The sequence below is a fragment of the Sus scrofa genome, chromosome 9 (genome assembly GCF_000003025.6).
Source record: "Sus scrofa isolate TJ Tabasco breed Duroc chromosome 9, Sscrofa11.1, whole genome shotgun sequence".
Lineage (NCBI taxonomy): Eukaryota > Metazoa > Chordata > Mammalia > Artiodactyla > Suidae > Sus > Sus scrofa.
The window spans coordinates 21913626-21937420 of record NC_010451.4 but is presented as its reverse complement, the minus strand read 5'-3'; the positions used below and the strand labels follow the sequence as shown (position 1 = coordinate 21937420).

Sequence of the window (23795 nt, the reverse complement as noted above, 5' to 3'; positions counted from 1 at the left end):
GTCCATACATAGGAACTCAAATGAGGGAACACAATTTAAAGTCCTACACTAGACCCTCCACTGGCTATTTTAGAAACTTATTTGCAAAATGGGGCCAAGGAGAGAAAAGGTAAATAGTAAGCCTTATACTTTTGTTTCTAAAATTACTGATGCTGTTACTCATAGGGAAGCTGAATGGAAATAAGATGAGCTATGGAATCAGAGAGGTATATTTTCTAATCCTGGATTCGCCACTCGTGACCGGTGTGAACTTGGGCTTACTGATGCCGACCCTTGAGGCCTGCCTCTTTGGAATGAGGACAACAGCCCCCACTTTGCAGGGCACGTTAAAGAACTGAGACTAGTACACCAAAAAGAACGTGGCACATTCAATATCCTATTATGTTTATTAGTTCTATTCTGACTTTGAACAAAATAATAAATAAAAATTCCAACTTCAAATAAAATTTTATTTGAAAATATGAAAATGTGGTCTATTTACAAATCTGATAAACAGAGTTAAACTATAAGTACAGGAAGAAGGGTCCCATCCAAAAACAACTGGTAGATGACTTTTTCACCTTCCTCTGAATCCAAGAACTACGTGAAAGCTCCAAAAAGCCTCATGTATCTCTGTTTTAACTGGAATAAGCTGGGATTTTTATTTTTTTATTTTTTGTAAAATCCTTTCCCTGAAAGGATAAGGTTATGACAGACCAGGGTGTTTAGGATCAAGTTCATAAGCAGGGGCACCTGGCAGAGAGAGAAGGGGGGGGGGAGAGAGGGAGAGAGAGAGAGAGAAAGAGAGAGTGTGTGTACATGAGAGACAGTAGAGTTTTTGAGCACAAAGCATGGACATGCCCTAAATTATCTATGAAAAGATGTAAATGAACTGAAGATTATCCTAACAGAAGACACTCAAAAATACTTTAAGGACCCCTTCATAAGGAACCATGAATAATTCCATCATTCTATTCATATTTTAATAATGTAATAGTTAATCATCAATAAGTATTAATATTTAACAATTAGTAATTTAATTAATGTCATTTTAATTTAAGCTATAGAGCAGCATTCTGGTTGTGCAACCCGGTTCACAAATACGCACAAAATACGGTCTGTTGAAATGTGGAATGGCATTCAGCGATTGGTCCTTCACAAGGGATCCTCTTTTAAGGTTTTCTTCGGCAACATAAAGGCTGCTCCATCTGGTTTGCTGTGATGCTTTACCTTCTCTAAGGAAGTCTTTCAGTCCTTTTCCTCTCTTCTTTATGGCCCAGACTTAAGGCTGTTGTGTGTACCCTGTCTTCTCCCCTTCCTTCTCCCATGAGCTGTGAGCTCTGTGGGGCAGGACCTGTGGGTTGTTTGTCTCTACTTCCCTAGCACACAGCCCATGGCCTAGAAATTAATAGATGTTCAACTAATATCTACTGAAGAAGGTCATCCATTCCATCCATTTTGCTAGACTTCACGAGCTATTTCTAATTCACTCACATACTAACTACTCTTAATATCTTGGAAGAGAAAAAAGTGAAGAGGAAGGCTTTTATCCTGGGACAAATGATGATTTTAATTTTGTTGCATTTTGTTTGATCTAATGTTAATCTTGAGATAGTAGAGAAAGAAACGTGTCTAAAAAGTGACTATAACAAGAGGAAGCAAGTCTTCTGAGAGTCACTTTATCACTGCCTGCTGACTACCAGAACACGGATGAAGTGGCACAGATCAGGCTCCAGCTTTAGAAGGGAAAAAGGTGATAAAGGTAATAAACCTTAAGTTGTGGGTCTCTGCAAGCTATACTATTATTCTCTACTGACCAGGCTTGTGATTTGGGTCAAGTCCGTGAAGTCTCAGTTTCCTCATTTGGCAAATGGGTATAACAGTGCCTTTTTACCCCCTACACTTCACTTGATGAATTAAAAAAGATACTATTTCTGTGACAGTATGTTGCTTCTGAAAACTGTCACACAATTATAAGGGCTCATATTGATGCACCATGTAGCAGACAAATGTTGGGAATCTCCTAACTTATTTTAAATGAAACATCTAGTACCCTTCAGGTGCAGTGAACTGCCAACTCTGATATAGACGCTGCTTGGGCCACCCTCTACAATGCAGGTGGCCCAATACTGACTGCCACACCTCAACCTCATGGTTATATAAACTTCTTACATCCAAGGAACATCTCTTTTCCCTTTTGGCATCACCAATCTCTAATATGCTCAGACATAGTACCACTCAATGAAGTTCATTAATGATAAGAAAGAGTTTTTTTTTTTTTGTCTTTTCTAGGGCCAAACCCACTGCATATGGAGGTTCCCAGGCTAGGGGTCTAATCAGAGCTACAGCTGCCATCCTGCACCAGAGCCACAACAACACGGGATCCGAGCCGTGCCTGCAACCTACACCACAGCTCACAGCAATGCCAGATCCTTAACCCACTGAGCGAGGCCACGGATCAAACCCAAAACCTCATGGTTCCTAGTCGGATTCGTTAACCACTGAGCCATGACAAGAACTCCAAGAAAGATGTGTTAAACTAGCAGGTGACACTATAATGGCTAACACTGGGGGTTCTAAACTTAGATTGCTATGTTCAAAATATTTGATCCTTACAATCTTAGGTTTCTGCTTCAGTAAAATGGGTATAACACAACAGAGGCTCTCCCATGAGTTGTTGCCAAGATTAAATTTAGGTAAAATTCTAGCACCATGTCTGGTACACGGTAAACACTAAATAAAGTCTAAATTACTGATATTCATCTTTTTCTTGGATGCTATGAATTACATCCTTTTACCATTGTGCTCAATAGACAACATAAAGAGGTGGGTCATCTGTGGCTCAAACGAGAAGTAACAAAACTGCCCCCAGCGTTATCCATATAGCATCACGACCACCTGCAGCATCACAGGTCAGCCACTGCAGTGACAGCGGGAGCCCTGTCTGGGCACAGGGCCACCCTCCGCCGTCCCCACGCTTCCTCAGCCTGGCCAGTTAAGCACCCAATCACATCTTTCTGTTTGCTCCTGTCCTTGTTCATGCTTACCAGGTACAAAGACAGGAGACTGGCCCAGCACAAGTCGGAAATAGAGTGTTTCACACCCAAAGGGAGTATGGGGAATGGTGGGCGAGCAACAATGAGCAGGTAAGCAAACCGTGAGTGGCCTGAGGTGGTGTGAACTAAATGTACGCAAGCTACAGGAACAGGTGGCTCCCTGGTCTGGGCCCTCACTCAACTGTGCCTCCCATGGGGTGTGCCCAACCCGGGCCACGGCTGGGTTTCTACGTGTGTTTGATTTGCAAAACCCATGCCATCCTCATGGGAAGTGAAGGGAGCCTCCTGTCCCAGATGCTGCTGTTCCCCAGGGTTGTGCGCTTTGCATGTCTGAAGCCTTAGCTCACAGTCAGTGCCCCTGTGGATTTTAACTTACTGGTCAAACGTTTCTGTGGAGTTTGCAAAGTGGAAGAGATTGGAGGAAAATCACATTTCAGGACTATCCAATCGCTTGACAAAAATAAATGCCAAAAGCCTAGGACTGGTTTAGAGGGAAGGACTGCAATTGAGGGAAGACTCCAGCCTTGATCCCAGACAAGCCTGGGAATTAATCTGACTTACTTTGAATGTAATGTCATGTCTCAGCCAAGCGCAAATGCCAGGCCGAACGAGTGAACTGTAGAGGCCAGAGGCTTTTCATAAACGGAAATCAGGGAAGCTAGTCCTCCTCTAGCTACCGTAGCTTTGCAGCTCCCTTCCTTCTCTGTGTTTGGTGGTGAACACCCCCTGTCGCTGCGCTGTGCATGTTTCTTCATACCAGGCACCCCCAACCGAGCTGTGCCCAGGAAACTGGGTTAGTTGTTGGAACTGTAAGCATCGACTGAGCTGTGTTGCATGAATAAACGTGCTTTATTGCATGGGATTGGGTTTCAAGAAGACAGCACTGGAGAAAAAAGACTGCCAAGATTGGCATTAGGTGGTTCCAGAAGGCTAGAGGAGCCCAGAGTTGGGAAATCAACCCCCACGAACTAACTCCCCACCCCCAATTTGCTGGGGCGTTTCCCCTTCCACCTGTGGTTCAGAGATGTGGAAGCGGAGACCTTACGAACAAGCCTGGATTAAAGGAAAGGGGAAATGCATAAAGTACAGTGTGCACGCAGTGTGTGCCTGTGCTGAGAGCAGAGCCTGAGACCCGGCTGCAGAGCGAGAAGAGAATCGAATCCTGTTGAACTTTCACCCGGCAGGAGTGGGTTCCTGCCGGTTTTCAAAACAATGTGTAGCTTTCTCCAAGGATAGTTTATAACTTCTAGGGGGCAGGAGTAGGAAAGACATTCACATTGTAGTCTGTGGTGATGCCCTGAACTGTTCAGCGTGTAGCCTGAGCCATCATTCACAGTGGCCTTGGTCTAGAGCTTGGCCGACTTGGTCCATGGCTCCCAGAGACAAGGCAGTGAGAGCAGGTATACATGTGTAGGCACATACATGTGCACACTGGTGTATCTGATGGCCTTATGCCTACAGTCCCTTCATGCAGCTATCTTGGGATCTCAGTGTACCTGGAAAAGCCTTAATAGATCATTGAGGAGCCCCCATAGACTGCTCCTGGGGCTCCTGATTTCCTTCCATTCAGGTACAACAAAGTGGCACAATTCTTTTACTTGAAAGTCAATCAAACAGCATCAGAGATGGCAGGACAAGGTGAAAATGACTGCATCGAATGAGCACAGGGACTATGTCCAAAATGACTTCAGATTTGAGGCAAACCTAGGACTAGGTTTAGGACTGGAGTTCCCAAACCTAGCAAACCCAGCTTCCTGTCAAACATCCTGAGACAAAATCTTGGGCAATACAACCTAGGCATCTGTAGTATAATAGGTCTCCAGGGTCATTCAGACTTAGTCCATAAACCAGAATTTCAGAATGATCCATCTGCCTAAGAGATGACATGGAGCTCTTTGTGGCAAACATTAGGTCTCAATTCTGTCACACAGTGTTCTTGACAGTGTTTCGTCAATGCTTGGAACTCTCAGATCTGAACAGCCCAGCAATTAGATTTGCTTAAGGCAGTCTGGATTGGAAATAGGGCAAGAGGAGACAGGAGACAGTGAGTAAGAGGACCCCAGAGCAAACAGCCCAAGCCTCCCTGGCACAGGTCCAGTCCTCAAAGGTAGCCACTCAATGTGTCTACACTGGGAATGGTCTGTTTCCCTACAACAGTAAGATACCATTTAGCCTTTGTTTCCCCACTTGTCTGGATATCGCCAAGGTAATGGCAAGGCTAATTACACTCCTATGTCCTGGTATGGCCAAGGGGAACAGTGTACCCCGCAATAAAGACAGTTCCGTGGAACAAACACCTGTCCCAAGGACAAGCGAAGGGAAGTAAGAACAAATGATCTTCCCTTCCTACATTTTCTCCCTTCCCATTTCTTTAGCATCAAGTGAAAAACTGAGAGAGAGAGAAAGAACATATGGGGGAAGGAGTCCTTAACATTTGTTCCTACAAATACACACACACACACAACGACACTTCTCCAGCAGAAATAAGCTTAAAATGAATATTAAGAGAAAGATATTAAGATACCAGAGCAGTGACAAGTGCAGTGTAAACTATGTCTCAATAAGGGGTTTGAGTAGTTAATCCCAATTAGCTTCCCCCAGAACTGGATGGAAGGGCTGGGGAAAGAACACCTGTATGAGACTTCATGGATAATTTTAGTATCAGCTGCGAAGGTCCTCTTTCTTATCCACTCCTACTCCTCCCTACAGTTGCTCCCAGGGTCCTAGTTAAGCATCCCCTTGACTCTGCAAACCTCTGGGCTGGTTCTGCAGCCACGGAAGAGCTAAGGGAAGCTCAAATGGTTACAGAAAACCAGGCATGTGGCGCTGCATCTCACTTGCCCGTGTTTTCGACAATAAAACTACAGAACGGACAGGACCGTATGAGCTCACACCAGGGGAGATTCTTCCCGAGCCACACTGCCCAGCAGGAGAGAAGGGGTTAGACCATGCACGCAGTCACAGCACATCAGAACACCAGGACCTTATCTGCCTTAGAGACACTGGCACACCTCCCCCCTCTGATCACCCACCCTCAGATCTAGAAAGGACAGGAACACTGTGTGTACCCATAACACTCTGGCTCCCTCAAATAGTATGTTGCTATTTTCCCTTTATGTGAACCTTATTTTTCTTTCTGTCTGATGATAGCATAACTTATCATATTTTCACAGTGGACAGTCTAAGTGTGTTTCAGAGCAGAGCCCTCCTGATTGCAGAAGTGAAATAGAGTCCTACACAGGGAGGGACCGGAAATTCTCTAAATGCTGTTACCCTGGGAGTTTAGAGCCACACTGTGCAACCTCAGGAATGGCTAAAAACCTCACCAATGAATGCTACCGTCACCTGTCTCAGCAGGGGGATCCCAGCCCAGTGCTCCTTGGAGACTGCATTCTGATGTGCTCAAGGAGAGGCACAGACATTCCGAGCCTCCCAGTGTCTCTTTGAGAAAGGGCCCCCTTAATTAAATGAAAAAGATAGATCCATTGTCCCCATGAGCACTTAAAAGGAGGGTGGCATGGGGTAATTTTTACTGTTGCTACATCACTATATCAATTACGTGAAAGATCAAGCCCCAATCAGTTGAGAAACTGATTTTCACCTAGTAGACACAGCATTTAATTTCAGCGGATGTAAATGTTTAACACCTTAGAGAATCTAGAAACAGTGTCACAATAGTCATTATTAAATTAGTGAGAAATCCAAATGTGACAGTAACCCCAAAATGTGATGTCTGTGTTAAGATTCTTTTGCCTTTCATTTATGCAATCATTTCTTCCTTTCTGCAATGCTCATTTATTAAGCAACCTCTATGAGCCAAGCACTTACAAGAGTCTAGAAATAAATAGACAACAAGTCATGACTAATGTCCTTGAAAATCAATTGTCTACTGAGGAAGAGAGTCAGAAAAACAGATCAATCACTGCAATGTAATATGGAACCCCTCTCCCACTGAACAATTATGTAGCAGATTAACTCATTTAATATCATAAACAATAACCTACGCCAGTGCAAAGAGAATTAAAGGAAATAGAAGCTAAATAATAATAAACCCGAATTGAGTGTTCAGAACAGGCTAAGCACGCAGTTATACAGTTATATAAAATTCAGAGTCCTCAAAAGAGTAAAGGCCAGCTGGTTGATGAGCCACAGATTAGGACAGCTATGACAGTCTTCTCTTCACTGCTCCCCAAGGTCAACTTCAAATTAATGTTCTAATGTACACATGTTCTAAAACAGGTAAGACTAATAACGACAACTGCTGCCATTACTGTAATTACTATGCAACAGACACTGCAACAGGCCCTTCACAAATGTTATACATTAAGTTCTCCAAAGAACATTATAAGCAAGGTATTTTTCCTTTCCATAGTACGTAAGAGATCAGACAGTATGTCTTTCTCTGGCTTATTTCACTTAGTACAATGCCCTCAGGTTTCGTCCATGCTGTCACAAACAGCAGGATTTCCTTCTTTGTCAAAGCTGAATATTTTCTTCACTCACATTGTCTTTATTCATTTGTCCATCAGTGGACTCTTAGCTTGCTTCCATATCTTGGCCATTGTAAATAATGCTGCAGTGAACGTGGGAGTGCAGATGGCCTTTCAAGATCTTGATTTCATTTCTTCTGGATAAACAGCCAGCAGTGGAATTGCTGGATCCAAATGGCAACGTGATTTTTCATTTTTTCCACTTTTCATTTTTTAAGGAAACTCCAAACTGTTTTCTCCATGGCTGCAAGCATCTATATCCTCACCAAAATGTGCCATGGTTCCCTTTCTTCACATCCTTGTCAACACTTTTGATTTCTCCCCTTTTTGACAGTAGCCATTCTAACAGGTGTGAGGTAGTCACTCACTGTGGTTTTGATTTGCATTTCCCTGATGATTAGTTGTGCTAAGCACATTTTCGTATACCTATTGGCCATTTGTATGTCTTCTTTGGAAAAATGTCTACTCATAAGGGATACATTTTCTTTCATCCATTTATCCATCAATGGACATTTAGGTTGTCAGGCTACTGTAAGTGATGCTGCAATGAACAAGGAAGTGCTCATACTTCTTTGAGATCCTGATTGCAATTTTTTTGGATATATACCCAGACGTGGCATTGCTGGATCAGGCAGAAGTCTGTTGTCAATTTTTTAGCAACTTCCATATTGTTTTCCAGAGATGTTGCAACATTTTGCATTCTCACCAAGAGTTTTCAAAGACACCAATTTCTCCATATCCACATACTCACCAACACTGCTGATATTTTGATTTTTTTGATTAACAGTCATCCTAGCAAGTGTGAAGTGATAACACTGTAATGTACAAAAAAAAATTTTAAAGGTTAGGTCTCATTTTAGGTGCCCTTAGCACAATATAAGGAAGGAAGGAAGGAAGGAAGAGAAAGGAAGAACAGTAGGAAGGAAAGAAGGGAAGCAAGGATACATTATGAAGCTTGTGAAGCATCTCAAAGGGAATGGAACTAGAACTGACTCAGTGCCTCAGAGCTGTGGCAGGTACCCATTTTACACAATAAGGAAAAATAATCCAAAAACCCCTTTCTTAAATGAGGAGTTCTGCATAGTTAGCAACATGTTAGTGGTAGATGTCCAACCAGGATTCCAGATTCAAAGCTAAAGTCGTCTTCATACAGCAGATTTAAGATACATGCATTAGCTAAGGTGCTTCATAAGGTCAACAGGCATCCTTCATCTAAACGGCGATCATTTTTTCAGCAATCGCTATAAAATTCCAGGGACATTCTCTAATCCTACAGTCCCTCAGGAATCATCTCTGCAGTGTTCAGATGAAAAGTGGATACAGAACTTTGGAGTTTATTATCGGGTCATTTTACAGACACCAACTTGAGGGTTGCATTTCCCTTGCTGCTCCACAAAGGCATGTCTGGTCAGCCCCTTGGTTCAGTGCACCTTTGCACTTAGCACTGAGATAATACTATGTTGTGGCAGCAATCTGGATTTAGGGTCATATTTGAGGCACTGTTCTGCCTTTTGAGTTGGACTATTTAGTTAAGTTTCATAATCCTCAGTTTCTGCATCCATAATATAGGTTAGTATTACCTGTCTATACCAAGCCTTCAAGGTGACAGAATTTATTACTTCTTTGCCTAACTCTCCCAGGCCACCGTCTCTGCACCAGACTCCACTAAGCACAGGAGATGCGTGCAGTTGCTGCTCTTGCAGTGTTCCAAGTTTAGTGCAGGAAGAGACATGTACCTAAGTTATTAAAAATGCCATTCCACAAGTGCTGTGTCAAACCGCTGTCGTGAAAGTCAAATATAACACTATAGGTGAAAACCCCTTGTTCTATTCAAATGGGAGCTATTATCATACCAGAAACTCTCCCCTCCTTTGCCATCAATCCCAATCCCATGTTTTATTCAAGGTTTAAATCAAGCTGGATTCTTCCACAAAGTCTTCTGGGCAGCTGCTGCAGCCCAGAGGCACACAACAGCTATGTCTTCTTTCGTTCTCTCTTGACTCAACTGCAACCTGGGCAGCAGTATAGTGACTGCTAGGTTGAAAACATCATTTCCTGTTTGGGGTGGGGGGGGTGGAATCTTCTACTCTTAGTTGAAATGCCTCAGCTAAGCCTAGAAATTCTCAGTATGAGGAGGGATCTGGTTTTGAGTCCAGGTTCCTGAATTATGGATCAAAAGAAATAGCTGAATTTGAGAAGAAAACTCCGTTCGGATCCAACACACTGCCTCTGCTGGCACATGCTCCCTCGTGTCCTTCTTAGATGCTGTCTCTTTAGGAGGACTTGGGGGAAGTGGCAGCTGTACCCGATCAGCAGGCACTTTAACAACCCACCCTGCATGGACGGGGAACATTCTGAAAAAGGGCTCCTGCTGCTGTTAGACCAGAGGCCAGAGAAAATAGGGCTGAATGGATTTCATTACAGGCCAGAGACCTACTAAGAGATATCTCCTCTGGGGGAATTTCTCAGGAGCATGCAGCCCTGCTCCCAATCCGGCTACTTGCAAGAGAGGCGGAGGTCCACCACTGGGTTGTTGGAAGGGTTTCATAGGATTAAGCACGTGGAATTAGCCTCTTTGCCATATATGCAAGATGCATATTAACTGAATTTTGTTTAATCCATGTTATTTTAACATTCCCCAGGCATTAAGGCCTTGGTAAGCTCCACTTTACTTGCAAATCCTTCCCTGAAATGTCTTTCTCCCATGAGCAACCTTTCTCCAAATTCCTCTAATACCAACAAGAAAAACACAGCGCATAAGAACAAATGTCTTTTTTTTTCCCCCCACAATGGTTTTCATATCAGTATGTGCCTTTCCAGTCTCTTTTTGGCCACACTTGTTAGTGTTCTAATACTGCATCCCTGCACTGTTACAACAAACTCTTAAATCTACCCTGGGTACCACTACTGCTTGTGTCGATCTTCTTGGTTCCCCGTTGCCGGAAAGACTATCAACTTAAATATGAATTAGGTTTGAACGTTTGCCTGAAGTAGGACTGGGACTGGGGCTGGGGCCAGACGAGGAAGAAACTCAAAAGATGAGAACTGGTGAGGGTTAAAGAAGATACGGGCATGCAGGGTTCCTGCACTCAGTTATTTTTGCTGAGCCTGAGAAAGATCAAATACCTACACTGTTAAATAACAACAGAGAATTCTTACAGTTGAAGAGTAACACAGAAAAGTCAGAGATATTTCTTTATACATTCATTTATTGATTGATCAAGCATATAGACATCTAATAAACAGACCATCTCTCTGGTCTAATATATTAGACCACTCATCTATTCCAGACACCAACAGGAAGTCCAGGGTTAATTACTAATGAGTTATTAAAACAGCAAAAGAAAGTAGAAGAAAGACAATCCTTGTAGGTCAGGCGCAGCCAGGAAGAACTTTTACAGCAGACAGAAAAGTCCAAATCCTACCTCTGATGCCCTAACTTCTTACTCCATCGGCACACAGCCAAACTAAACTACTGGTTATCTCTTGGAAAATTTTGTGGACGCCTGGACTTCTGTCCCTGCTCTCCTTCCTGGAGAGCAATTCTCAGCACTCTCTTTTTGGATTTTGCCATAACCTATGAATTATTCAAGACCCAGATACGCTCTGTCTCCTGTAAGCAGGCAGCATTCCCTGGCCAAGACCCACCTGCTGGAAACAGTGACTTCCCCCTGTGAAGTGTTGAATTCTTTGTGATCTGTACCCTCTAAGAACTCAATGAACCGACTGCTGGTTCCCCTGCACCACGTCCCTCACTCACCTCGTGTTTAGCATCCTTCCACCTGTCCATCCACTTCCTCATTTCAAGGTCCTAGGGAAAAGAAAACCACCTCTGTCAAGATGCTGTGAGTGACTCCTGTTAGCCGTCTTCTACTTGTTGTCTTCTCTCTTGAATTCAATTAAACCCTCTCTGAGAGAAGTCTCCACCATGAATAAGTCTCAACCCACAATTTCAAAAAGCACTGAAGAATCAAAAATCATTTGCAAAGGTAGCACGAACCACTTATTACCAATATTAGATGAAATGCCAACATTTTCAAAATAGGGCAGACTTAATGTTATCCCTGAAATGACACCAATCTCATTTACTGGTATTCCAAAATAAGTCAGAAAAGAAGCGTGCTTTACATAGGACGATTGTCTTTTGTTGAATCACAGCATTAAGGAAAAAAAAAAAAGGCTGAAATTGCTTTACAATATTAATTTATACAGTCGTTAGCTTCAAGTGCCTTCACCATCAAGGCATCCAATCATTAACCTTGACAAATGTAAGTGCTCAATCAACCTGTGCTATTTGATTAGCACCCAGAGAGCGAGGTAGGGTCTTTTCTTGAGACTGCGAAGACATATGATTGAGAAGTAAAGAGATATAGGGTAAGAGGGAATACAAATCAAATTACTACTAACTTAACTATGTGAAAACACACGTCATCACCAGATAACATCTGAGGCTTCTCTTCCTGGAATGAGGAGAGCTCGCTTCAAAAAGCAAATATGGACAGTGGACTCTCATGGAAAATGGAGCTGAAAATCATGGCGTGGTATTAGGGCCCACTTTGCCATTTTCTGTGTAACCTTGGGTAAATCTCCTCCTCTCACTGAGCCCCGGTTTTCTCATTTCTGTAAGGGAGATAAAGACGTTGATCCTGTCTACCTCTGACAATCAGTGTTCCCAAAAGTGCGTTCCAAAGCACTATGCAAACAGGTGGTACTGCTTTATTATGTCTGTATCAGGTAATTTAGTCCTTGACTTCATTTCCATTTAATCAAGTGGTTTTTTTCCCATACATACATCTCTAATGCACACACCATCCTGGCCATTTAAATTGTTTGTGTCAGCAAGATAGCTATGTACATCCATTTATGCTGTGAGCGGGTAAATTTATACTGATGATCCTGCCATTTTCTTCTACATTATGGTGTGTTTCTCAGTGTCGTTGTCAAAATCAAGATGTCGGGTTTCAGGCAAGGCTCAGAAAGAAATTCTTCCACCTAATTTAGAATGTCTGAATATAAACAATACCAGATTCCTCAGCATCTTTTTAAAAACTGTATTTCCATACTTTGTAGTTCAAAGCAAATTATTTTTATTTATTTGTATTTTTTCTACTGTACAGCATACATGTACAGTTACACATACATGTATACATTCTTTTTCTCACATTACGTGTTCCATCATACGTGACTAGACAGAGTTCCCAGTGCTACACAGCAGGATCCCACTGCTGATCCATCCTGAAGGCAACATGCTGCATCTATTTACCCCAAGCTCCCAGTCCCTCCCACTCCCTCCGAAGCAAATTATTGAAAGCAAAATAGACTGATTTAAAAAAAGTTTCATAAAACATGCAGAAAATGGAACTGAAACTGCAAATTTTCTGCTTGTAATATCCTTAATTCTTAAAACGATTTTACTGACCTAATAATGTCTGATATCTTTCCAAAGACGTATTTGCTATTGATGTTACAAGGTTTTTCTATTCTTAAATACTTCTCTATATTAGGAAGCTGCTCATAATCTTACCACAGCTCTTGCGTGGCTACCCCTCAACTCAAAATCACAAACAAAAGAGGTTTAGTAAGGAAGATAATTTTTCATAAAAAGAGTTTGCTGATTTTCAAAGGATATATTTGATTTTTCTCATGCCCTGAAACTATGCAACTTAGGAAGGTATTAATAAACCGTGTAACAAAAGAGAGGATAAGGGCTTAGTTTTTTTTTAATTCAGTGAAATATTCTGAGCATTTTAATTGCTTACATGCCATTAATAAAACCTTAAATGAGTTCTGAGGGGAAAAAAAACACAAAGACCATTCAACAGCCATTAGCAATGAACATAAAACTTCTAAATCCATAGACTTTTTGGACAGTCATACGCACTCTTGATATTAACATTTGCTTTCTAATGATGGTGTGCCATGGCAGTATGCTCTAATTCCTGCAGGTTTTGGCCGATGAATAGAGAAACTGGGAGAGGTCACTGAGCTGACATTCAGAGTCTGCTTGAAATGAATAAATTAAGTGTCTCACATGGAAGAGAAGAAGAGAGAATAAACTTCTGAGAATAAAGGTAGAAAGTGTCATTGTGGCAGACCCAAAATGGAAGCAGAAAGCAAACAAACAAAAAAATCTACTCTCCAATAACATTCCTGAAATGCTCTATTTTGTTGTTTTTGGTTTTTTCAGAAATAAAGAGCAAATCAGCATGAATAAGAGAACAGTAGACTACACAATATTACATTTGGCAAAAAGGTTAATTGGTGCTTAACAAAGAGCAAGAAGCTTTTCTAGTTTTGTTTTGTTTTCTTTTTTTTGGCCAGTCTGTCCTCCTTTCCAGATGGAGCAAACCATTGGTTCCGTCTCTCCCTCCAAATCTCTTTCTTCTTCCTCCTTCTCTAAGGCCCCAATTATTAGCTTGGGAAGGTGAAATACTATAGACAGGTAAGGAGAAGTTCTTTCCTTTTCTTACCTCAGGCCCTAGGACAAATGTGTAATACTGATGCTTGAAAAAAAGAAGCCCTCAGCCTAAATACTAATAAACATTTTACTTCCACTGAATGGAAGGCTGGATGGTGATAACCCCCTGCAGGGGTGTGTGCTTTATAAAGTACCCTAATGGGCAGCACTGTTTTGGTTCCTCCCAGAAATCATGCGAAGTGGGGGAGGGCAGTTCGTTTCTTTCTTTTTTTTTTTCTTTTTTTTTTTTTTTTTTTAATCCAATAAGAAAGAGGCTCAAAAGTATCAAGTGATTTGCCCAACTTCAATCAGGGCCAGATCTTGGATCCACATTCTGGGTCACCTACTCACAGTGCATCAATAAGCTTTCATCTTTGAGAAGCTTCGCCAAAACAGATATATACAAATTATGAAAAAGGAATCAACATTTCCTTTGTGCTTTTCATGATAGATATCAAAATCTGTGTTTTTATACTTAGCTTACGAAATATCTTTTACCTGTACTCACTGAGTACTAATGATTACAGTGAGTTATGTAAAAAATAGGTGGATCCACAAGAGAAATAGAATTTCATTAACGGTCCTCAGTATCCTTGGGTTTTGCATCTGCAGATTCAACCAAAAGTAGACTGGATATCTTTGGGTTGAATCTGTGGATGCGAAATCTCAGATACAGAGAACCAGCTGTAGAATTTTGTTGTTGTTTTCTGAAACAGTCTTCACATAGAATGCAAAAAATAACATCCTTAGATACCTTCTCTTTACCAGAACCTTTCACCTTCATTGAGTCATTTAATCCTCACAACCATGTTCACCAAATGAGACACTACCTACTTTTTCACACAGGCTTAAGAAAAGTATTTCCCAAGCATCCAGAATGACAGATTCAGGGAGTTCCCATTGTGGTGCAGCGGAAACGAATCTGACTAGGAACCATGAGGCTGCAGGTTCAATCCCTGTCCTTGCTCAGTGGGTTAAGGATCCGGTGTTGCCATGAGCTATGGTGTAGGTCGCAAACGCCACTCAGATCTGGCGTTGCTGTAGCTCTGGCATAGGCCGACGGTTATAGCTCTGATTAGACCCCTAGCCTGGGAACCTCCATGTGCCACAGGTGAGGCCCTAAAAAGACAAAAGAAAAAAAAAAAAAAGAGGAAGAAAAGAAAAAAGAAAAAAAAAAGAATGACATTGAAAATTAGAACCGAGATTTTAGGATACTTTGTCCGTTGCACCTTCCAAGACACCATATGATGGCCCTGGTAATTTAAGAATCCTTTTCATCCATCAAATTCTTATTAAGATCTTGCTGTGTGCTAATGAGCAAAATAGATAAGGTCCCTGTCTTTATGGAAACTACATTCAACGAATAAACAGACTAATGTCATAGGTCCTTTTTTGTTTTTTCTTAAGAATTCCTATTTACTTTCGAGGAAAAAAAAAGACTCCATGACCCAAGAGATGAAATGAAGTGCTCAGATTCAGACGCCTGGGTCCATTTCCATTGTTACTCAGAGTGCCTTGTGCTCTCTCTCTCTCTCAAGTGACCACAGACACTGTGACACTCTGAGCAAAGACCTGACCAGGAAAGATGGCAGTACTTTGTGCAGATTGCTTGGCTAGGATAGTTTCCTCCTCCCACATTCATCCAAAGGTTTTTCAATCAGCTCTCACACGTTAGGGCCCAGCTACATGTAATTCCAATGACTGCCACTGTTAAAGTTATGTTCCATCAAAACCTCTCTGTACTGGGAGCAAGAACTTCCCTGGAGTAAAGCTTGGTAGAATAAATCCAGTTATACTTCTACTGTCTAGCCTATGCTTTGTATCAAAAGTGACCTCAGCTACCTGAAAGACTTATTTCCCTCCTGAAATGTTTCTTACCTTGCTAGTCAGAGAGAAATTGGGTTGTTGGCAACCATTCTCCCAATCAGATCCCACAAATTATCTGGCCCACTTTTTCTGTCGCCATGTTCCAGAAGTTAGTGGACACCTGGGAAAAAGAAAAGTAATGCACTGAAAACATATAAAGGGTGGCAGATCAGGTTCATGCAAAAAAAAAAAAAAAAAAAAAAAAAAACATAAAAACAAACCCTGAAACTCCCTGGAAAGGAAAGTTAATAGGTTGCTACTGGGGATGCAGCGCAATCCTCAAACCTGGAAATAATTTGTTCAGTATTTGCAGGAAAGGGGGTAGGCATGGAGGACATCTCACATTCCAGAATTCTGAAGGACACCAGCTTGCAATATATGGGATAGATGAAATGGAATGAGATTCAGTGGAAGGAGCAGAGAAAGGAGGACAACAGAGTGGAGAGGGACAGATGAAGAAATGCGAAGCAGGTGGAAAGAGCCAGAAAGCATGTGGCTATAGGGACCACGGAAACAGTGGTCTGTTATCAAGGGAGTGGACGTCCTAGGCAGAAAGTAGCTAGTAGTTACAGTTGGCAGCCCTAAGGCAAGTGGGCTCCAAATCCATTCCCTGGCCTGCCAAAGGCTGGCCAGCCTTCCAGCAAGGAGGCCAATGGAGTAATGGGAACCCAGAGAGAAAGGATACCTTTCTGTTCAAAGAGTTTCTCAGTTTGTGAAACACCTGTTGCAGAATCACTTTAGGGAGCAAGAGCTCCTTAAAACGCATCGATCGGGGGAACCCAATCTGACAATCAGATTCTCCTGGGGCCCTGCCCAGGTCTTGGACAAATGCCCCAGGTGAGTCCTATGCACAATTAAATTTATAAAAACCACCACCTGAGAGGATACAATTGGGTGGTCAAAGCCTTTGGTCACAGGCTTCCCGAAGCTATCTCGTGGGCACAGCACCTAGAACGGAACAGTCTGAACTAGCTACAGAGCTCTCACATGCTCACATTCCTTGGTGATGGGATTCCCATCTGGATCTCTCCACATAACATCCCTGAAGGTCAGGCCTCGTCCTCCAACCACAGGTGGGGTTCTAGATAGAAAATCTGTGGTTTCAGAGGTTAGGAGGGTACAGTCCCGCTCTGAGGCTGAGGCACCAGCCTCATTAGAGGCTTTCTTTACCAAAGCCGATTTCAGCTCCCAAGATGGAAACCAAAAAGGACGACTTGAGAAAGAGAAGAGGGAGAAAAGCCCTAGAAAACCATGTCAGTCAGACAACACTTGTCAAGAGCCTAATTTGAAAACACTGTGCCAGGTGCCAAAGGCAATCAATATACCACAGGCTCCCCCAGAGAATCCTTACTCAAGACTTAGGCCGAAAAATAACAGTGCCAGGAAAGTTTCTAGGAAGTAGAAAAGTTCTGATTAATGACACCTTAGTGTCTTTGTGCACGGAATCTGTATTTTCCATAGAGAAGCCAGACTAAGTCAAACCACGTTCGAAGTCACAGGTTCTAACAAAAATCCCTAGTTAAATGCACCAACCATTGACCTGCAGAATAAAAACTCAAGTGGAACCACTCCCTACTGGCTGGTAACCCCTGACTCCTACCCCATCTCCCCACTCTGGCGCTTGGGTTGATTTGAGGTCCCTGTTCTAATGTTTTTTTATCTTTATTAATATCCCCTTGGACACATTTCCGTGGTCCTAAGAAACGGAAGGCCAGATACAAGAAAGCAGCCTTTAACTCAAAAGAAAACAAGCAAGCAAAAGTCACTTCCAAGATCTCTTTTCCCTGGTGTCGTTTGATGCCTTCTTTCCCGAGAAAGCAAGAAAAGCCCTCCCCGGTCCGGCCCGTGTCCCACATCCATCCACCCTTGGGAAGCCCTCCCCGGGACCTCGCGGAGTCACCTCTCGTCTCCCTTCTCTCCGCAGCTCCAATGGAAAATCCGTCACGTGGGCGCAGAACGAGAAGAGCAGCCGAGGGCAGCACCTGTGGCAGCGGCTGTCCATCCACATCAACAAGAAGGAGAACCCCAACCAAACGGCGGTCATCAAGCCCTTCCCCAAGAGCACCGAGAGCCGCGGCCTGGGCGCGGGCGGCGGCGCCGGGGCGGGGGGCGCGGGCGGCGGCGCAGGCGCGGGGGCCGCGGGCGCGGGCGGCGGCGGCGGGCCCGAGCCCCCGGACGCCGGCCCCAAGGCGCTGTACGACGTGGCGGAGGCCGAGGAGCACTTCCCCGCGCCGGCGCGGCCGCGCTCGCCGTCGCCCATCAGCACGCTGAGCCAGCGCGCGGGCTCGGGCGGCCGCACGGACGACGACGTGCCGTCGCTGCACTCGGAGCCCGCGGCGCGCAGCAGCTCGTCGCAGGGCTCGCTCATGGAGCAGATCAGCAGCGTGGTGACCCGCTTCACGGCCAACATCAGCGAGCTCAACTCCATGATGCTGTCCACCGCCGCTCCCGGCCCCGGCGCGGGCGCCCCGCTCTGCTCGTCCTACCTGATCCCCAAAGAGATGCAGCTGCCCACCACCATGACCACGTTCGCCGAGATCCAGCCGCTGCCCGCCATCGAGGTCACGGGCGGCGCGCAGCCCGCGGCCGCGGCCCCGCCGGCTGAGGGCGCGGCCCGGGAGCCCCCGGCGGCCGGGCCCGAGGCGGCGGCGGCCGGCAAGCCGGACCTGGAGGAGCTGGTGGCTCTCACCCCGCCGTCCCCCTTCAGAGACTCGGTGGACTCGGGGAGCACCACCCCCAACTCGCCGGTGTCCGAGTCGGCCCTCTGTATCCCATCGTCTCCCAAATATGACACACTGATCATAAGAGATTACACTCAGAGCTCCTCGTCCTTGTGAATGTCTTAGGAAACCAAGCTGGGTTCCCCGTCGGAGCCGCGACCTCCGGTTCCCACAGTCGCCTGGTTGAGACCCGAGGTGGAAGACGCCAAGGACACCTGTAACGGAAACAAGAGATTAATAGTGCTATTTAACATCAACCGACGAAGACACCAACCACGAATCTTCTGGCAGATTTTCTTCTAGTGGCCTTAGAAAACATGGGCTCTTAGGAAACGCGGCTTCTATTTCTGAGGGCTGACAAGGAGTCTGTTGAAACAGTTACATACCAAGTGCTTTTTGCTCTAGGGAAACAACGAGTGTGAATGAAACAGCCTAATGGAGGGGAAACGGCATAATTAATAAGCAACTGTAAAAAAAAAAAAAAAAAAAAAAAGTTTTGTTTGTTTACTTTAATTCTTTTCCCAGAAGATTCTTTGATTCACCAAACATGAATGTACATTTTCTAACAAACTCAAAAAATCTGGGACCAAAACGTCAACTTTTCTCTGACTTTTTTCTTTCTTTCTTTCTTCTTTCCTTTAAAGACCTTGGAAAGCAGTAAGTCGGGCCCGGTACCTACTGAGGCTTTGATGTGAGGCTTTGCCGTGCATAACACACAGCTGGATGATGATTGTTGCACTGGTGTATGTAGGGCTTTTACCAGAGAGTTTCCTTCCAATTTGATGGTGACATCCTCTTCCAAAAGCCTGCGTCCTGGATTCCACCTAGTTATTTCAGTTCACCTCCATGAACCAAGAAAACCAGTGGAAGATTTCTTGACTATTTCACCATGTTGCCAATCAATACTGGAGTAGCAAAAAAAATATTTTCTGGAATACTGTTTTGTAATTCCCTCACTGGGGTGCGTTGTGTAGCTGGAAATTCTCTTTATAATAATAATCATTCTTGAGCTCCAGCTTGGCTATCTCTTTCATGAAATGTGGCCACTCCTCCTTCAGCATTCATAAATGCTGTTGCGTTGCCAGCTAAAATACTAAAAATATGCGTTTGGGCTTCTTCATTCCTTTCTTTTGAAAATCTGTACACAAAGAGCTCCTCTGTTCAAGTCCCACCACTGGAAGAACGGTCCACAGACCCAATGAAGACACTGTCATGATTGGAGGGACTGTTGTTCAAAAAATTAACACAATCTTAATACACTGGAAATTTTAAACTGTGTCAGTCGGCTTAGCAGAGATTTCGCTATGCCAGTGAGCAGTGATTTTAACTTTTCTTGGCTGCTTAAACAGGGCAGCTATGAACTATGACAAATGTAGATTTTTCAAAGCAATACAGAATACTAAAACAGAGGAACCTTAACGAATATAAACCACACAGTCTTTCTTAGCCATTCCAAAACAAGGCAAAGCAATTATTTTCCTTTTTAAAATAATTATTAATATAATTTTGTGCACTTCATACTGTCACTTTTTAAATACTGCAGAAAAGAGATTTAAAGTTATAATAGAAACACTTGTGTTTGATAGGCTCATATAGGTAGGATTCATAGCTCAAGACTTGCATCCACTGTCATCTCTTTCTTCCTCCCATTACAGCTATCCTCAGGTGCCAAATGTTTCTGATTTTTAAATAAGGATAGTGATAAAAGGAGGAGGTGTCCTATAAATTTAAAGTTCAGTTGACCCAGCCTTATACTAAAGATAGCCTTATGAAAAAGACTTGCTGTGAGGCAGAATTATATTTTTAGCAGAGAGAAAAATAAAAACCTTTTTCCTTTAGCTCGATATCCTTATTTTGCTAAGTATTTTTTATTTCAGATCTACTTAAAAAAAGGAACTGAGAAGTGAGAATATACCTATTAGCGTAATTTATCATTCTCCACTTTTAAAAGTTATAATAAATATACTGCTTCACTTTACTTTCCTGATAACTATTCTTATCTAAGTCAAATCTCCCAATATAAAATATTAAAAGCTAACATTAATTTACTAAAATATAAAATTCTAAAAGTCACACCTCCCATGCAGTTTTGAAAACAGCATCATCAGAGCTCCTTGATCCCAAATATTATAATGAGACTCTTGAAACAGTGAATCTAGCGAAGTTTTATGGTTTCATTGAAAGCAAATGTCTGCCTCTACTTGAAAAACAAATGTAACTCTTTTGAAGTATTAATATCCCTAGATCCTCATCAAAAGGGTGGCATTCACCTGGGGATTACTGTCTTGATTTCTTAGGCATTGAAACTTTTCTCAATATGCTCTGTTATCTGAGTTTCATAAAACCCTTCCATCGGTTTCCATTTATTTTCAAGTATAAGTTTTCTCTGTGTTGACTGGTAGAAAACCATTCTTCAAACTTTCTCCATGATCAAACTCCTTTTCTGATTTTTGGTAACGTATTTCTTTAAAAAGTACATGATCTTATGAGAAAATTCATGAGATTAAAATTGAATGCAAATAAATTGCCATCTGATAATTCCATATGAAATAATAGTCGACTGTAATAAGTAAAATAATTCATCCAATTAGAGGAGAACAAGATGTATTTTACTGTGTATTTATATACCCTTTGCCACTTCATTCAGTACATTGTATAATGCATAATATTATTAGTAATGCATTCTTGGGATCTTTTATTTTGGAATGATGCTAACTCTGTCTCTTTGCCAATTCTAATACCAGGTTCCAAGTAATAAATCTACAATACAAAGAGAACTGAATATTCATTCTAGGGCTAAGATATGAACTTCACAATTCATTTAAGTACCTATTTTCATTGAATTTCCTTGAAAACAGTCTGTTCCTGGTGCCCAGTGCTAACTCAGTCGGGACCAGCATGATTAAAAGGAAGGGGAAAGCACAGTGAAATGCTAAGTTTCAGAAAAGTGACCTAAAGGACAGTTTGGTCCCAGGATGAAAAAAAGAAGATGTGGTTTGATCAAGTTGTATGGATGATCTAAGCGGTCCACCCATTCTTCTCTTGTGGGAAGGAGTGGGGGCAGCCTGAGAAGACCCTGTTTGGAAGAACACACCCATCTCTCTGGGACAGGGGTGGGGAACAGAAAGGGAGGATGGAAAAGAAAACCATAAGAGATTTGACTGAAGCACAGAAAAAAAAAAAAAAAAAAAAAAAAAAAAAGCAGATCCCTGAATGTACTAATCCTTGTTAGTAACAGTCTTTCCCAAGTTTCTGCTGTAACCAGCACGTGAGCAGGAAGACCAGGAGCTATTTCCGACTGTCAATGAATTGTATAATGGCTCTGCTGCAGTGACTTCCAAACCAGGAATTAAACACTTTTTAAGAAAAAATTTAAAAAAAATTCCTGTGCTAGTCTCCCAGAAAAATGTACATGTTTTGGAGACTTCAAAGGTATTATCAGAGTTCACGTTTAGCCACAGCTTATTAATAACCCTCAAGCTGTCAGAATCTCTATAGTTACCATTTACAATTTTATACTGTGAAAAAAATACAGATCAGTGAAAACCATAAAGATAAGTTGGAATTCACGTTGAAGAGGGTCTGAGACCTGGGAGATGCTCTACTCTCTGTTCAAGGATGAGGCATGTAGGAGTTCCCGTCGTGGCGCAGCGGAAACGAGTCCGACTAGGACCCATGAGGCTGCAGATTTGATCCCTGACCTCGCTCAGTGAGTTAAGGATCCAGCGTTGCCCTGAGCTGTGGTGTCGCAGACGTGGCTCGGATCTGGCATTTGCTGTGGCTCTGGTGTAGGCTGGCAGCAACAGCTCGGATTCGACCCCCTAGCCCGGGAACCTCCATATGCCGCGAGTGCAGCCCTAAAAAGATAAAAGACAAAAACAAAAAAACAAACAAACAAACAAAAAAAGAATGAGGCATGTATAAAATAGTTGGCTGAATTTCACTGATCTTCCCAATGTGAACAAATATACTATGTATATTGTGTGTATTTCTAGAATTCAATGGCAGCTGCTGGTGGTGTTGTAATTAGAAATCTATATAGAATATAGATGTTTTAGAGAGATGGTGCCAATCCTAAAAGATTTGTGTGGGCTACAAGTGCTTGTATTTACTTTTTTCTGCACTTTAACTGATTTGGTTTTAAAATGGTGTGCGCGTATCCGTTTTCTTTTTTTTTTCTGTTGTTGCAGCTTGTGCTATTAAAACAATAGAGAATGTTAAATTATTTTGATGTGAATTGCAAATGATTTTTTCATAAAGTTTAACATTTTTATCAGCATTGTTTTGCTTTGTACTTGTATAAATGTGTTTTATTTTAGTATTTTAAAATATACTTGCCTGTTTCTCAGTTGTCTAAATCATGTTATATAGCTGGTGTTTGTGAAGTCAAGTTACTTTTGGAAAAACATTAAAAAAGAAACTATGATATGACTTTAAGATTCTTCCCCTTAAGTGTTTAGAATGTTTCATAATGTTTTCTATGACCCAAAGAGCAATACTATTTATTAATCTTAAATTCCAAATGATCTACACATTTGAGTTAGGGGGGTTGCAAAGCAGCCTGTGGACAAGGATTAACATGAGAACATAAGCCAACCACAAAGCAACCAGAGATCCCCAAAGGCACCTACAAACACCTTTTAAGACACATAAATACTTTTATTAAAACAAGAAAGCATGTGGGTAATATCACTTATTTTCTTTGTGCCTGGAAATACAAATACAAATTACATACATAGTTCCATGATTATCCCTTTTGATAGAAGTAACATCACAAAAAGAATATAGATTTTGTGTGTGTGTGTGTGTGTGTGTGTATGTATATGTATATCTGTCCATGTTATACAAACCTACACACATCTATATAGATATTTCACTTTTGAGTCCATCTATACCTGTGTTTGTATGTGTGTGTGGGCATATGTATATAATTTTGCCAAAAAAAAAAAAATTACTTGTCAAATCACATTTTACTTTGATGGATTCTTAAGCAAGTTAACACTCCCTGAAGACAAATTAACTGAAACATAAAATAACAGTGTAGGAGTTCCCGTCCTGGCTCAGCAGAAACGAATTTGACTAGTATCCATGAGGACACGGGTTCGATCCCTGGCCTCGATCAGTGGGTTAAGGATCCGGTGTTGCTATGCGCTGTGGTGCTGGTTGCAGATGCAGCTCGGATTGCTGTGGCTTTAGTGTAGGCTAGCGACTACAGCTCTGATTTGAC

General features: G+C 42.4%; 1 protein-coding gene and 2 long non-coding RNA genes across 8 annotated transcripts in view; 1 reads left to right on the top strand and 2 right to left on the bottom strand.

The window, feature by feature from the left end:
• The window catches only part of LOC106504843, a 200713-nt gene extending 183876 nt beyond the window's left edge, over positions 1–16837 (bottom strand). The window contains exons 1-2 of the long non-coding RNA XR_002346980.1: positions 15861–16837; positions 11286–11336 (exon numbers count right to left, since the gene is read on the bottom strand). This is a non-coding gene — a long non-coding RNA (uncharacterized LOC106504843). The remainder of the gene's footprint in view (positions 1–11285; positions 11337–15860) is intronic.
• Positions 1–22999, top strand: part of GRM5 (glutamate metabotropic receptor 5) — a 523779-nt gene extending 500780 nt beyond the window's left edge. For 5 of the 6 annotated variants that reach the window (XM_021102328.1, XM_021102327.1, XM_021102329.1 and 2 more), the window contains exons 9-10: positions 3030–3125; positions 17773–22999. In XM_021102328.1, the coding sequence (XP_020957987.1) occupies positions 3030–3125; positions 17773–18685 (1009 nt within the window). In that variant the 3' untranslated portion in view covers positions 18686–22999. The remainder of the gene's footprint in view (positions 1–3029; positions 3126–17772) is intronic. The other variant, XM_021102332.1, reaches the window with a different exon arrangement.
• LOC102160855 overlaps positions 18680–23795 on the bottom strand; it is a 156890-nt gene continuing 151774 nt past the window's right edge. Inside the window, exon 10 of the long non-coding RNA XR_002346978.1 lies at positions 18680–18783. This is a non-coding gene — a long non-coding RNA (uncharacterized LOC102160855). The remainder of the gene's footprint in view (positions 18784–23795) is intronic.